Source organism: Myotis daubentonii, chromosome 5 (genome assembly GCF_963259705.1).
Source record: "Myotis daubentonii chromosome 5, mMyoDau2.1, whole genome shotgun sequence".
In the NCBI taxonomy this organism is placed as follows: domain Eukaryota; kingdom Metazoa; phylum Chordata; class Mammalia; order Chiroptera; family Vespertilionidae; genus Myotis; species Myotis daubentonii.
The window spans coordinates 54,823,606-54,839,266 of NC_081844.1; the positions used below are offsets into that span (position 1 = coordinate 54,823,606).

Sequence of the window (15,661 nt, forward strand, 5' to 3'; positions counted from 1 at the left end):
TCCAAAAGTCATTTCTTTCTCAGGGCTGTCTGCCACTGTGAGATCTTCAAAACAGTCTGTTGAGTTGAATTTGTACCTATGTAGACATACAAAATGTTTCAGTGGTAATAATATTGTTCAGTTCGAACATGTGGCATGTGCTCATTGGTTCACTAAGCATTTTAAAAACTCATTTATCTCATTTAAACTTTGTGACAATTCCTGAGATGTTTTTACGCCCGTTGTCCAGGTGAGGAAAGTGGGGCTTAAGGAGATTGGGTTATTTGCCCAAAGCTCACAAGTGACTGAGCTAGGATTTTAGACCAGGTATGTCTGACTCCAGGAACCTTTTCTTTAAACACTGATCACACTGCCTCCTAGTGGCAACCACAATAGATAGCTATCCTATACAATAAAAGCCTAATATGCTAAGTGTCCAGTCGTCCATTCAACCAATCAAAGCATAATATACTAATGATATGCTAAGTCCACTCAACCGCTCTCTATGACGTGCACCGACCACCAGGGGGCAGATGCTCCAACCGATAGGTTAGCTTGCTGCTGGGGTCCGGAAGATCGGGACTGAGTGAGTCCGACCAGACACGCCCTGGAGCCCTCCTGCAGTCCCTCCCCCGCTGGCCAACCTCCTGCATCCCTCCCTGGCCCCAATTGTGTACCAGTGGAGTCCCTCCGCTTGGCCTGCCCCCTCTCGCAATCCGGGACCCCTTGAGGGATATTGGAAATCCAGTTTCAGCCCAATCCTGCAGGCCAGGTTGAGGAACCCCACTGGTGCATGAATTTGTGCACCAGGCCTCTAGTCTATCATAATTGCCATAGATAACTTTGAAAGATAGTATAGCAGAGCATGGGTACCATGGGTGCTGATGGCACTAAGGGCCCAGATCTGGAATGGAATCCTGTCCTACCACTTCTAGCTGTAGGAACCTGGCAAGGTATTTGATTTCTCTGAACCTCACTTTCCACACTTAGAAAATGAGTTCTCAAATAATTGTGTATGGAAAGGGAAAGGAAGAAACCAAAGAACAAAAAAACCATCCAAGTCTTCAGTTAGTTGGGGCAGCTGGATGGTGTCCCTGAGACAGGGAGATGATTTACTGAGACAGGGACAATTGGGAGAGGAGTAATTTTGTGGGAGAAAATCATTTTGAATGTTAAGTTTGAAATGCCTAAAGGGTGTCTAAGTGGCTTTGTCATTGAACTAGATTGTGGGGAATGAATGTGATAATGTGTATAAAACTTATCACAGGCCCCGACAAATAGCCTGTGCTCACTATCTTAGGTATTTTTAACAATAGTAAGTAGTGTTACTTTTACAGAATCACCGCTCATTTTAGATGAATACACTTTGTGAAATGTGGTCACTTTTTCTCATTGTCGAACCTGGTTATTTAAGTTCTGGAGAGTATTCAGTGATCAGAATGAGATAGTTTAATAGACTTCTCACTAAATCCTCAGGCCCCTGCTGCTTACAGAAACAGCTTTCTGTCCTGATGTTATATTTCTGATGTGCGAATGTGTTTCAGGAAAAAATAATGTAACTGTACCACATCACTGTGCTCAGTGGTGTAGTTCTTTGGCTTTGCTGTTACAAATCTCTACTTCTAGAGGGTAGAAATTGAGCTTGATAGCATTCTCATGATATGTGTATAAAGGCCCTCCCTTGGTGTTGCAGAACCTGACTGGTAAGGCTTTTGTGCACTTGAGGCGATTTAACTTAATTTGTTTGAAAGGTATTTTGTCTTCACTGGATAGAATGTCTTTTGTTAATGTTTGATGCCATATTTGAATCCAGGCTAGGGAATGCTCTTTCAACACTGCAGGATACTAAGTGATTCCTCTCAGACTTTTCTATAGCATGGTCATCTCTGGGAGAGACTGAAATTCATGCTTTTATTCCATTTCCAAATTAGAGTTCTAAATTGTGAAAGATGGTTTCGTTCTTAAAAGCAAGTGAGGTCCAATTCAGGGTTCCCTGAGTTCCAACAAAGTTGTCTCTCAAGTATTGAAATTTGGTTGAGTAGAGCTCAGCATACTGTGGAAGTTTTCCTTTGAGCTACATGGGCCTTTCAGATTATGCTATAATTTAGTCCTACTTAGACGCAACTTTAGAATTTATCAGGAGCCTGCTGTGAGACAGTAACCAGTCCACTTACTCATTGCTCAGGAAAACACCATAGTTTTGGCTTGTTCAATAAGGTATTAATTTATTGAGCAATTACTATGTTCCAGACCCAGCTCTTCACAAGCTTATGTTCATGAGGGAGGAAAATTCATTAACAAATAAAACAAAAGCAATTATAGTGATATGTGCATTAAGGAAGTAAATAGGGTGTCAAGGAAATTGAAGGCCTCTCAGGGGAGGCAACATTTATTTGAGACCTGAAGAATGAGTCCAGGCCCAGGCAGCATAGAGGGAGGGAATGAGCATTCTAGGAAAACGCTAAGGCAAAGTCCCTGCATGAGAAAAATCTCAGGATATGCTCGGAGTTAGCATAGTTAACAGCCACTGCAGGGAAAGCATAATGAGCAGGCGAATGCAGCATCAAGTTGAGGCTTGGGATAGATTACCGGTAATGGCAGGAAGTTGTTTGGGTTTCATTCCAAGTGCAGTGGGAAGCCCTCGAAGGGCTTTGAAGCAAGGGAATGACTTAGTCTTAGTCTATGTAACATTTTAGAACAACCACTCTGTCTGCTTTGTGGAAAGTAGACTCAGAAGGGTCAGAGGAAGCAAGGCCAGGTAAAAAGCTTTTGTCATCATTCAGGTGGAAGGTGATGCTTTTGTGGACAGGGCTGGTATCATTGAAGATGAAAAGATCAAGACAGATAGGTTCAAGATGGTTTTTTGAAATAAGAGGATTTGTTAACAGGCTGGTATGGAAGCCAAGGGACAAGAAGAAATCAAAGATGCCTTTTAGGAAGGCTGAGGAGCTAGGTCAGTGATGGCGAACCTATGACACGTGTGTCAGAGGTGACACGCGAACTCATTTTTTTGGTTGATTTTTTGTTGTTATTGTTAAATGGCATTTAAATATCCTATCTAATAAGAGAGAAAAATGGTAATTGGCGTACGGCGATACCCTTTTCATTGGCTAATCAGGGCTATATGCAAATTAACTGCCAACTATGATTGGCAGTTAACTGCCAACTATGATTGGCAGTTAACTGCCAACAAGATGGCGGTTAATTTGCATATGTAGGCACAATGCAGGGAGGCGAAAGGGAAAGCAGGAAGAAGCCCCCTGCCACTGACAGTGATCGGAAACCCATGGGGGAGCTAAGAGCTGGGGGGCCATGATTGGAGAATCAGGCGCCTTTGCCGCCCTGGCCAGTGATAGCAGGAAGTAGGGGTGGAGCCAGCGATGGGAGCTGGGCACGGTCGAAGCTGGCAGTCCCGGGAGCTGGGGGTCCTTGCTGCCCGGGCCGGACGCCTAGGCCAGAGGCCTCAGGCCTGGTCAAGGGGCTGATCCGGTGATTGGTGATCGGAGGGTGATGAGGGTCAACTCCTCTGGCCGAGGCATCAGGCCTGGGTGGGGGGCGGAGCCGGGGGTTGGGGGGATATGATGGTCCCCTTGCCGAGGCCTGAAGCCTGGGTCAGAGGCGTCAGGCTTGGGCGGGGGGTGGAGCAAGCGATCAGAGGGAGATGGGGGTCCCCTGCCCAGGCGTGATTCCTGGGCCAGAGGCCTCAGGCCTGGGCGGGGGCCAGAGCCAGTGATCAGGGGGAGATGGGGGTCCCCTGTCCAAGCCTGACACCTCTGGCGGAGGCGTCAGGCCTGGGCAAGGGGCCGATCAGGTGATCGGAGGGTGATGGGGGTCAACGCCTGAGGGCTCCCAGTATGTGAGAGGGGGCAGGCTGGGCTGAGGGACACTCCCCCACACACACCCAGTGCACGAATTTCGTGCACCGGGCCCCTAGTATAAAATAAACATCAAAAATATAAATCTTTGTTTTACTATGGTTGCAAATATCAAAAAATTTCTATATGTGACACGGCACCAGAGTTAAGTTAGGGTTTTTCAAAATGCTGACACGCCGAGCTCAAAAGGTTCGCCATCACTGAGCTAGGTGGTGGTGCTATTTATTGAAATTGCAAAAGTGAGGACAAGAATGGCTTTTGTGGGGTTGGGGGGCAAGTCAGGATTTAGTTTCAGAAATTGAAATACCTTTGAGACCTCCAAGTAGAGGTGTCAAGTAGACTTTGGATATCAATGAGGAGCTCCGAATAGAGGTCTGGGCTGAAGAGATCAATTTAGGAGTCATCAGCAATAGATGGTATATAAAACATATATCTCTACAGCAAGAGTATAAGCAAAGAAGATAGTCCTAAGAGTTTGAATGGGAAAGAAAGCACCAGCAAATAAAGTGGAAATGGAGTCTCCCAGGGTGGCTGGAGGGAAATCGAGAGGGCTTAAGGCCGCAGGAGCTGAGAGAGGACGCTATTTCAGGAAGGAAGGATTAGTCAGTATGTCATGTGTGGCTGAGGTATCCCATAAGGGGAAGAGAGAACATGTCCTTTGTCCACTGGATTTGGCGGCAGGAGGTTGTTGGTGACTTTGTGTAGGCATTTTCCCAGAGGAGGAGATAGAAGCCAAGCTGAGCTGGGTTTAAAAGTAAATGGGAGGTGAGATCATGGAGACAATATGTGCAACAAACAAAAGTAGTTTGCGACGATTTGTTGAAAGGAAAGTAGAAAAATGGTAGCTGAATGACGGAGAGAGAACTGGGTTCAGGAGAGCAGGGCTTTGGTTTTGGGTTTTGTTTTTTTAATGAGAAATATTACATATGTATATATTAGAAGTAGTGCTGAGAAAGGGAGGTTAATGACTGATGTGAGAAGGAGGTGACTGAAAGAGTGATGTCCTTGGGAAGGCAAGAGTGGTGGGGATATAAAAGCTGGGCCCATTTTTCAAAGGCCTGCCATTCTGGTCTTAAAGATAAGATTAATTCACTGTAGACATATGCTAGATCCTGTAATATTGGTTGTGTACATTCTAATAATGCAGGGGAGCCAGCAGTGGAGGCCAGCTTATTGATAAGGGGTTTTAAGGAGGAGAAGGTGGTAACACTCAAGCAGGACCTTGAAGGATGAGCAGAGGTTGAAGAAGGGACAGTCACACTGATGAAGAGAGTGTGTGGGAGCCAGCCGTACAGACAGGGACTTGTATGAAGAGAGCTCCCCTGATTGGAGGAGAGCTTTCTCATGGAAGGCCTAGTGGGGAAATGTGGATAGTGTCAGCCAAGACCAGATGAGGGCTCTTGAATACCAAGCAAAGGAGACGAGTCGATCCAATAGGAGCTGGCTGTGCACTTGAGCAAACAAAGGGAATACTGAACATGACTTTGTGGGAGGATGAAAGTCAGAGCTGTACCCAGGTGGCTGGACAAGCAGGGGTTGAGGGGTTGGTTGCCGTATTAAAAGTCTAGATGTGATTCTGTCAACTGGGCTTGAAGTCCCGAGGCCTCAGGCGGGGGTGGCAACAGTGGAAATGGAGAGGTAGTGACAGGTATGAGGAATATTTGGAGGGAAGAACTGATAGGATTTAGTTATCAGTTTGGATATAAGGGACAAAGAAAAGAAAAGCAGAAGATGACTTCAGGGTCCCCAGATAGAGAGTCTGATGATGTCAGGAATAGTTGGAACTTTTTGAGATTCGGGTAAGCACAAATTGTCCAAAAGGAGCTACAGGATTTTGTAAAAGTCTTGTGATGTCCAGACTGGAGACAGAGTAATTTCCAAACTGAGAGGCACCTGTTCCCTGACTGTCAGCATGGGGGGAGTTGCATTAGCAGGGAGGGTGAGCGCTTCCCTTTCCTGTGGCAATGAGTGAAGAGCTGGGCAAGCAGCAGCCTGCCCTTGGTCTCCAGCTTGGAGAGTGAGCCCCACAGCCCAGCTCTGAGGCAGTGACAGAGACCAGTGCCTAGGGCAGTGATGGCGAACCTTTTGAGCTCAGCATGTCAGCATTTTGAAAAACCCTAACTTAACTCTGGGGCCGTGTCACATATAGAAATTTTTTGATATTTGCAACTATAGTAAAACAAAGATTTATATTTTTGATATTTATTTTATATATTTAAATGCCATTTAAGAAAGAAAAATCAACCAAAAAAATGAGTTCGCGTGTCACCTCTGACACGCATGTCATAGGTTCGCCATCACTGGCCTAGGGTCTCCTTTTTTGGCATGGAATTTATTCACACCATTTAATTATTTTAATATGTATTTGCTATGGAATCTGGGAAAATTCATTTATTTATTCAGCCTATCAGAACACTTAGGCTTGGCAGATTATTTTTCAATTTAAAAACCTGCCTACGAAAATAAAAATTCAGCATCTTGTCTTCTTCTTCTGTCCCGTTTTAAATATTGTAAGTGAAATTGGGAAACAGAATTTGAGCTTTACTTTGTAGGGTATAAGACCTAAGTGTTTCTTAACTTCACCTCCCTATTTGTCTTGGAACTTTGCCTCCCTCTCCTCCTCAAGAGCCTCTTAGTCCTCTCCACAAAGCACCTGCTTCCTTTTGGGTTATTACTCCTAATCTAAAGGGGCTTTCAGGGTCAGAGAAGGTCCTCCCAGGTTGGGGACACCTCCCTCTGAGCCTCACGACAGACTCCGCGTCTAAACAGCTCTGTCCACTGCAGCAGATCCTTACCGAGCCAGAGAGGATTCAGAGTCCTATCCGGAAGGAGGGGATTGTTACAGTGCCGGAGGAGGGAAAATGCCCAAGTTCTGCTCTCGCCCTTGTGCTGTAAATTCTCAAGGACTCTCTTATTAATCTCCCAGAATCACTGTTGGAAATCCCCATTCCTTTGGAGAGCATGTAGGGTTATTAGATAGTCATTTCTGAGGCCTTCCCGACAAACTAGCTCTGACATTTTGAAAAAAGCTTGAGAATAGAACTGCTGAGTAAATCTCCATTTTAACAGTGTTGTTTTTTTCACTTGATACAAAAGGAATGAGATGTCCCCAGCTGGAGTATCCAGAATTTTTCCTCTCTCTGTGTGTGCACAAGTGCACACAAATACATACATATACATGCACACACTTGAGATGCTTTGGGGCCAGGATTCTCTTATGCAGACAGAAGTGCAGTCATGTACTTCAGAACCAATGTTCCTTCTCTAAGGTTAGTTTGCTATCACTAAAGAGCAAGTAGAGTTAGATATTGCTTGCCTGGACACTTTTAGACCATGTTGCCTCAGAGAATTTCTAAAGAATTATCTTTTTTTTCTCTCTTTTCAGAGGGCCAGTTGAGGGTAGATGCCAATATATCTGTGCATCGCCCTGGGGAGCCTTTGGGCATTCGAACTGAAGTGAAGAATCTCAACAGTGCCAGGTTCTTGGCCAAAGCAATAGGTGAATGTCAGCTGTTACTCCTAATTGCACCTCTCTGTGTCCATTATGTATTGCTGTGTAACAAACTACCCCAAACCTTAGTGGCTTGTACAGTAACTTTCAGTTTCCATGGTTTTTTGCACTTGTGCACTGGGTGGTTTTGCTGCTGTCCTGCCTCAGCTCCTTGATGTGACTGTGGAAGCTGGCAGCCCTTTGGGGCCTTGGTGCTGGATGTACGCTAGGCTTCTCTATCCACCTGGTCGTTCTTCATTTGCTTGCCTAGCCTGCGCCTTCTTGTGTGGCCTCGGGGGATTCCAGGGAAGAATTCTTGATAGGCAGCAGTTCTAGACCTGTGGTCTGGGCCTAGATAGTGGCCCCAGCCCTTTTTCTACCAAGCTGTGTAACCTGCACTGGGTCATTTAATCTCTCTGAACCCAAGTTTTCTCAAAAAGGGAGAGAGTAGAGTTTAATAAAAGACCCTTTTAAGCACCATAATTCTATGAAGGCAACAAGAAGAAAATACAGTGTACAGTAGTCCCCCCCTTATCCACAGGGGATATATATTCCAAGACTCCCCATGGATGCCTGTAGCTGTGAATAGTACCCAAACCCTATAGATACTATGTTTTTTTCTATACATATCTATGATTTAATTTATAGATTAGGCACAGTAAGATTAACAATAATAAGTAATACTAAAATAGAATAATTATAACACTATACTATGATAAGTTATATGGATGTGGTGTCAGTCTGTCTTTCTTAAAATATCTTATACAGTACTGTACGCACCCTTGACTTGTGATGATGTGAGATGATACAATGCCTAGTGCAGTGAAGGAGGTGAATGACCTAGGCACTGTGATGTAGCCTTAGGCTACTGTTGACCTTCTGAGGATACATCAAAAGGAGAATCCTCCGCTTTGAGTCATCCTGGGTCATGATGTTGATGGTTGGATGTCAGGAGCACACATTGTCTGAGACTGAGGAAATTTAACCTTGGACTGTGGTTGAATTCAGGTATCTGAAACCAGAGAGTGAAACCATGGATAAGGAGGGAGTTGCACAAAGGAAGAATTATTATATATGAGCCTGTTGACTATTTTTTGTTAAAGATTTAAAAAGTTTTTTAAATATTGCTTGGCTGGATGAAAGGAATAAAAACATATGTTACTAAATGACTGTGTTTTTCTTAGACTATGAAATTCAGAGGCAAATCGAAGAACTTGAGAATGGAGGAGAAATTCTGAATGAAACTCGCTCCTTTGATTACAAGCTGGGGTGAGTCTGCATTGACAAACATCTTGAGTGCAGCTGGGTGGGACTCCATTCTGGGCTCACCACAGATCAGCCATGTGACTGTGAAAAAGGTGCTTAGCTTCTCTGCAGTTCCATTTCCTTATTAATAAAGTTAGGAAAATACTGTGTCCTACGAGGTTATAATACACCCCGCAGGGCTGGTAAAAGGTTTAAACTGAACCAGTTACATAGTGCTTAGTCCTAGGTCCTGGCCCTTCCCTTGCTTCCAGGTTACCTGCTTTGCGGCAAGAATTTTTATTTCCTCAGATTCTATCAGATGAAAGCTCTACCAATTTAAGCTAGAGGTAGAAGAAAGTTTAGAGCTGGTCATAAAGGTTCCTTTTTTGGTTTAGATAACATTGACTTTAATTTTCTAAATCAGAAATTTTGCAGTCTTATACTTTTAGCAGAAGATCAGAGTGCAAAAGCCTATACTTAGAGCTGGTTAAAAGCTGGAAGCATTGAAGCAATTTCTTTTTTTTAATTAGCATTCTAAGCATTTTTCTTTTTTAATATTATTTTTTAATGTATTCATAAAATGTCTCCCAAGGAAAGCTGAAGAGCTTGAATCTGCCTGTGCCCCTTATTGACAGGGAATCCCCTCTCTGCGTGTGTGCCAGCCAGTGCCGCATGCAATATTCATTTAATGTTTTCTTACTTAACTATCGTAGATGCACCGTGCCGATGAGGGACAAAGAAGCAAAGCAAGACTACAGGTGATTACTCCCCTTATCAAAACAGCTTTGTGTATTTGGGGTTAGGGGCATATTTCAAATCCACCGATAATTTTAGGAACCACTTTTTGTTATTGTTGCCTGATGGAAAATCTAGACTTCCTCTTTTAAAGAATTCTGAGAGAAAGAATAGAGTCTTAATTGGGTTGCCTTGGAATGACTTATTAGATAGGATTCAACTGTTGGAAGATGCTTGCTCCCTTACTTCTGTGTGAGAGTTGCTGTAATTCAGGGGTGGGGAACCTTTTTTCTGCCAAGGGCCATTTGGATATTTATAACATCACTCACAGGCCATACAAAATTACCAGCTTAAAAATTAGCTGCTGTATTTGGCCAAACCTTTAATTAACTCATCCCTTGTGCCTTGGCAGGGCCAGACCAAATGATTTCCCGTCCCTGGTATGGCCCTTGAGGGCTGGACATTCCCCGCCCCTGCTAATTGAACCCAGAGGATGGCAGTTGAGGATGGGGCCTAGCTTGTTCTTATTCCTACATTCAGTAACAAGTTCAATAAGGCACTGAAGTTCCTTGAGAAGAAATGAAAAAAGAGATGTATATGCTCCTGGCAGTTCCCTTCAAACCTCAGGTGATGCTGTTTAATTGATAAGTTGGACTTAATATGAGATTCAGAAATAAAGCAAGAAATAAAGATATGCTTAAGCTAACTTAAACCTTTCATTTATTTCCCCATTGAGTTTAGCTGATTGCAAAGGTTGAAGTTTTACACATCGAAGTTGTTGAGGGTAGCCCACTCTCCTTCATTATGTGCAGAAAGATGTAGTAAGAGCAGCTCCTGCTGTCAGTGAGGGACAAGTGTGGTGTCATGTGTGAAAGAAGCAGCTCATGAACCCTTAGAGTGAACTTCACCTCAAGGACGCCTCTCATGGTGTCTGAATGGCTTTAATTACTGTGACCTTCTGGGTTCAGTCTGTTCTTCTCAAGAACGTTTGTCTTCCAGTGTTGCCCCCATTCTGTATCTGCTGCTTTCTGACTGAGCATGGAATAGAGTTAGAGTTTAGCTAGGGGCTTCAGCTCAATCCCCAGGTTAATAGATAGGAGTCCCTCTTACCTTCAGAAATCGGATTGATTCAGAGCACAGATCTGGCATCAAGGTGACGGGGTTGCTTGCACTTCAATTTGTTACCTCGGAGTCACCATTTGTTCTGCGTTTCCTGCATCTGCATAAACCCTTTGACAGGTATAAGCAGAGAGAAAATGATCGATGCTGGAATAATACAGAGGGATTATATGCAGTGGTGCGGCTTTCACATTTTAAAAAAATTAACAATTTTTAGAGCAGTCTTAGGTTTATTGCAGAGTTGAATGAATTACAGAGTGCCTGTATGTTCCATGATATGTACCACATACCATGTACTTGTCCTTTCCCCCATAGTTTTCTCCTGCATATATATGGAATGTGGTACATTTGTTATAATCAATGAACTGAAATTGATACCTTATTATTAACTAAAATTCATAGTTTACATTAGGGTTCACTCTTTATGTTGGACATTCTGTGGTTTTGGACAAATGTATAATGACATGTATCCACCCTTACAGTGTCATACATAGTTTCACTGTCCTAAAAATCCTATCTGTACTTAACTCACTCCTCCTCCCCCCTCTCCCCTCCATTCATTGCTTCTGCTTCTCAAGAAAATGTTTTCTTATTCTTTGACTTTTCATTAATTACACAACTACAAAAAATAGTGAAAATTTTAAAAGGGGGGGGAAGTCATCTTTCTCCCTAATAAGTTATTCTTGTTTGCTCATATGTCTTCACGAATATACTAGAGACCCAGTGCAGAAATCCGTGCACGGGTAGGGTCCCTAGTGGCTGCCAGCCGCCAGCCGGGGCCTCCCTTCCTCTGCTGCTGGCTGCTGGCCAGGGCCTTCCTTCGTTCGCGCCACCCCCTGGTGGTCAGCACACATCATAGCGAGTGATGGAACTCCCAGTTGGTCGAACTCCCGAGGGGACACTTTGCATATTAGGCTTTTATATAGAGATAGATACTTTATCCACGAGTATGCATCACAGCATGGCATGAACAGTGCTGTGCCTCTTTCACTAGTTCATAAGCATGGGAATCAGCAGGGTTGGTGTTTCTAGCTGTGGTTTACACTTGTGCACAGATTGGTTCCCAGGAAACAAGGGGCCAATGTTGATATTGTAAGATAATAGAAAATATATGGAGGTGACATGGCCTCTCTATACAGAAACTTTCCTATGGATAATTGGGTTTTTCTTATCAAACTAAATACATCAGTGCCAGACCCTGTATCCTTTCTGCCTAGGTTTATTCCCGAGCCCAACCTGCCTCCCCTGCTACTCTACGACTCAGCCTCTCTGCCTGCTGGCGCGGACCCACAGCAAGTGATCAATATCGACCAGCTTCGAGAGCAGCTCCCTGAGCTCCCCAGTGTGACCCGGGAGAAGCTCGTCCAGCAGTATGGGATGCTGCCGGAACACAGCCTCACCTTACTGGTAGGTGCTGATCAGAGGCTTGAATAAGCCCAGCTCAGCAGCAGTTGGGGAAGGCTGTCCAGTGGGCTCTGATGGAGCGGGCGGATTGCCTCCGTTGTATGAAAGATGCTCCTGGGCAGAACAAGGCATGATAACCTTCGCTCACGCCCCTTAATGATAAATGCGCCTCATAAAACCGGAAGTATAACCTCGTATCTCATGTCTCCTATGTAGAAAGGAGCGGCTGCTCAGAGCAGCAGTGGAGGCTTCTTGAAGAGCAAATGTTATGGGCGAGCGTTTTCCCCTGTGTCTGTAGGACAAAAGAAAATCTATGTATAGAGTTTCCAGCAGTATTGAACCATGACAGGGCCTGGAAGGAAGTTAGGTTCTCAAAACCCAGCCAGTTGTTTTACCAAGTGTAGAAGAAAACATTTATTCTACACGACATGCTGAAAACTCTGACTAAAAATATCGGTCCTTTGAGGCTTGAGGATGCGTCTGAAAGAGGCATGAGAGAATCTGACACCATTGAGGTCTGTGTAGGGATTTTCCCATCCTTTTCACGGCTGCTTGGGGCTTTGCAGTCTTCTTCGTCATGGCAACATGAAAGTGATCCGGCACCAGTGAGTATAGCGTTCTGTCACAGTTGTCTTCTTGTCTGTCGGGGAGGAAGCAGAGCATTCTGTTGCTGCTTCTTTTAGGGACCAGGTGTATGCCACACTTATCTTTTGGGGCAGCAGAATCTATCGAAATTCTGGATTTTTGCAATTTAATTGACCAATAATAAATATCTGGGGATGTTAAGATATACACATTTCTATGTAAATTTATACAGTTCAGTAACAGCAACCAGCCATTTCTGATGCAAGGTAGGCAATCAAATATTTGTTGAATGAATGATTTTTCTCTTTATTGTCTATAAATCAGTTAATTTGACAAGTATCTACAGTGTCATGTGAAAACTCCTTTTTTACTACCAATAATGATTAGGCATGATCTTTTTTTTTTCATTCCGTAGGCATAGTTGAGCATTGTTTCTTATAGGCTGCCTGTATATTTTACTCCTGCCTCTGTGGCCCCTATGTCGCTGCATTTTGATTATTTATTGGTGTGTCTTGCTCAGCACCTTGAAGGCAAGGACGGTTGCATCCTTACCCTCCCCGTTCCTCAGCACGGGTGAGCACAGCAGTAGTGCCTAAAGCCACATCTGTGTATGAGTCTGTTAGTCAGCATCTCGTACAGAACACCTTTCACTTGCATTTTTCCTGAGTTGATTTAACAGAACTGAGATTTAGTCTTTCACATATTCCCCATCATCTTGATCACTTGACTTTTCAGAAAAAAACTAAATTCCCAGAATAAAAACGAAATGCTAAATTTCCGTCCTGCATTTTCTGACGTATTGCCAAATTCTGTAGGGGATTGGAGGACAAGGGCCAAGGCTACTCAGCCTGCAGACATCAGTTACCTCTCACCACTTGGCGCCCGCCCTGCCAGGTGGACAGAGGCCACTACTGGAGGTAGTGAATGATGAACCTGGGTTTTTGGCCATGTTTTTTCCAAGACTGTGATTTCAGAGAAGAATCCACTTACCATTCTACTATTTGCGGGTATCAGCTTCTTCATGAGAGAAGTGAAAGGACCCTTCTGCATCTCCTCTCGAGACTATGGCTCATTCCCTGAGGCACTGTCTGAAAACAGATGCTCCCTCCAGAGAGCATCTCCACAGGATTGTCACCCTCCACCTCTGGGGAGCATGCTGTGTGTTCTCCGAGGGCAGGGCATTTCACACTCCTGTTGTGTCCCTGCCTCCCCTCGTGTGTCCTTCCTGGTGCTGGAACCCTGGAGTCCTTGAGTAAATGTTTGCTGAGGGGTGGCAAGTCTGTTCTCATAGTGGAAGGCCCCTTTAGGGAAACTTACCTTTGATCTATTTAGTTCAACACTTCATTAGCATCTCCTATGTAGCAGGTACTGAGCCAGAGCCAAAGTTTCAAAAAAAGATGTTTTCTTTGCTTTCCAAGAGCTTATTTATGGGCACACACCACAGGTACCCAGCCCCTGGGGCAGGTTGCATAATATAATGTATAATGTGGGAGGGAGCCTGGAGGAGGTGGCGATTGCCTTGATTAGGACAAAAGGGGAAAACCTCAAGAAGAAGATGATTTCTTGAGCCATTTTTGAAGGGACTCATTTTTTGATATCTTAAAAATATGCATATTTTTATAGCTTGAAAATAGCATGAGGTGATTTGGGTTTTTTAAGGGCTGTTACTTGAAATCTTCAAGATGGGGAAGAAGAGAACTTGATAGGAATGGAAAGAGAATGATTCAGACAAATTAGGCATCCTGAGCTCTTTATGACTTTGTAATCATTGGAAGCTGAGTTACTCATAACATATCCGACAATGATATGTTCGTGTTTTTCTCTGCCTTCATCAGAAACACAACAGATTGCTGAGAAGGGCAGATGCACAAATCTAATGAACCATCTTTTCAATTTAAAGAGTGCCCAGGAGTATTCATTAAGTAAATAGCAGTGGTGGAGGTGTGCTTTGCAGAGCTTCAGCTGCATGCTCCCTGCCTTTGCGCTGCTTATTAAATTAAGCATTGAGCACATACCCGCCCCACACACATGCCTTACCCACAAATAATAACTTCAGAATTTAACTCTAGTCTTTAATTTATCTTGTCATTTTACTGTGAGATAAGCACTGAATTATTTATGGTTAACTTATCCTTGATATTTATAGAATTCCAGTATTGTATCTCAACATCCAGCCAATGGCTGCACATAGTAGGCACTCATTGGATATTTGTTCAGTGAGGGGAGGATGGATGAGCAAATGCATGGGATACTAGAACAGGGTTCATGAAAGTCCCGGGAGAAGTAGTGTTTCTGGTAAAAGCACCCATTTCCAAAGGTCAGATGCATAAGCCTCCCTTTTGACAACCAGCAAATTGTGGCATGATACCTGTGTCACTGAACTCTGGTGAGGAGAACTGGATTGCCACTTCATGCCACCTGAGACAGGTAGAAGTCACTTGGTCTCTCTGACTCATTTTTTGAACTGGTTTCATTAGGACATGAAATCAAGTCTACATTCTGATTTTCTCCTTTAAAGCCCCCTGAACAGAAACCTGTCTTACTTTTTAGGTGACTGGAGGAAAAAAAAGTTTCTTGCTCCACCAGAAACTTTACCCTAGTTAGCTAACCTTGCTTGCCTAACTTAGGTCAAACTGCCTTGATTTCTGACCTCATTTGTAAGGACTCAGGAGTAGAAATGTGGAAGCTGAGATTCAGGTATTAGAAAAGGAAAGTTCTAATAGCACAGCAAGCCTTTCTCTGAGTCAGTATATCCAAGAGTAATTATTAGAATGATCGAGATTATATGCATGTGCATTTTTCTTGGCAAACAATCCCAGGGTGATCTCTATGGGGGCATCTCTTCCTAAACTCTGCCTTCCCTGACTCAGCGAATGCAAACAAATTGCAGTCATCTGCCTAAGCAGCACATAAAGTAGGCTGTGCACTTACAGTCCAGTCTGCATTTTCCAGCGGCCCACTTTTTAATCTGCCTCACAACATCCCTCTTAGGTGCATAGAGTTGTTCCACCCATTCTACAAGTGAGGAGACATCACCTCTGTGGCTGAGTATAAAGCATTAAGTAACTTTCCCAAGCCTGTGGGGGAGCCAGGGTCAGACCGGGGTCAGACCAGCTCACTTCAGGGCCCAGGCTCTTCATCTGTAAGCCCTACTGCCTGCCTGTACGCATAATGTGCCACATGCAAGTAGAGATAATGTTTCAAGTTGTTTGCAGTTTTAGATCACTTA

The 15,661-nt window shown here is 43.9% G+C and overlaps 1 protein-coding gene across 2 annotated transcripts in view; it reads left to right on the forward strand.

The window, feature by feature from the left end:
- GATB (glutamyl-tRNA amidotransferase subunit B) overlaps positions 1–15,661 on the forward strand; it is a 75,164-nt gene that overhangs the window by 33,101 nt on the left and 26,402 nt on the right. The window contains exons 6-9 of one of the 2 annotated variants that reach the window (XM_059697867.1): positions 7,240–7,353; positions 8,529–8,613; positions 9,303–9,347; positions 11,661–11,850. In XM_059697867.1, coding sequence (XP_059553850.1) covers positions 7,240–7,353; positions 8,529–8,613; positions 9,303–9,347; positions 11,661–11,850 — 434 coding nt within the window. The remainder of the gene's footprint in view (positions 1–7,239; positions 7,354–8,528; positions 8,614–9,302; positions 9,348–11,660; positions 11,851–15,661) is intronic. The other variant, XM_059697868.1, reaches the window with a different exon arrangement.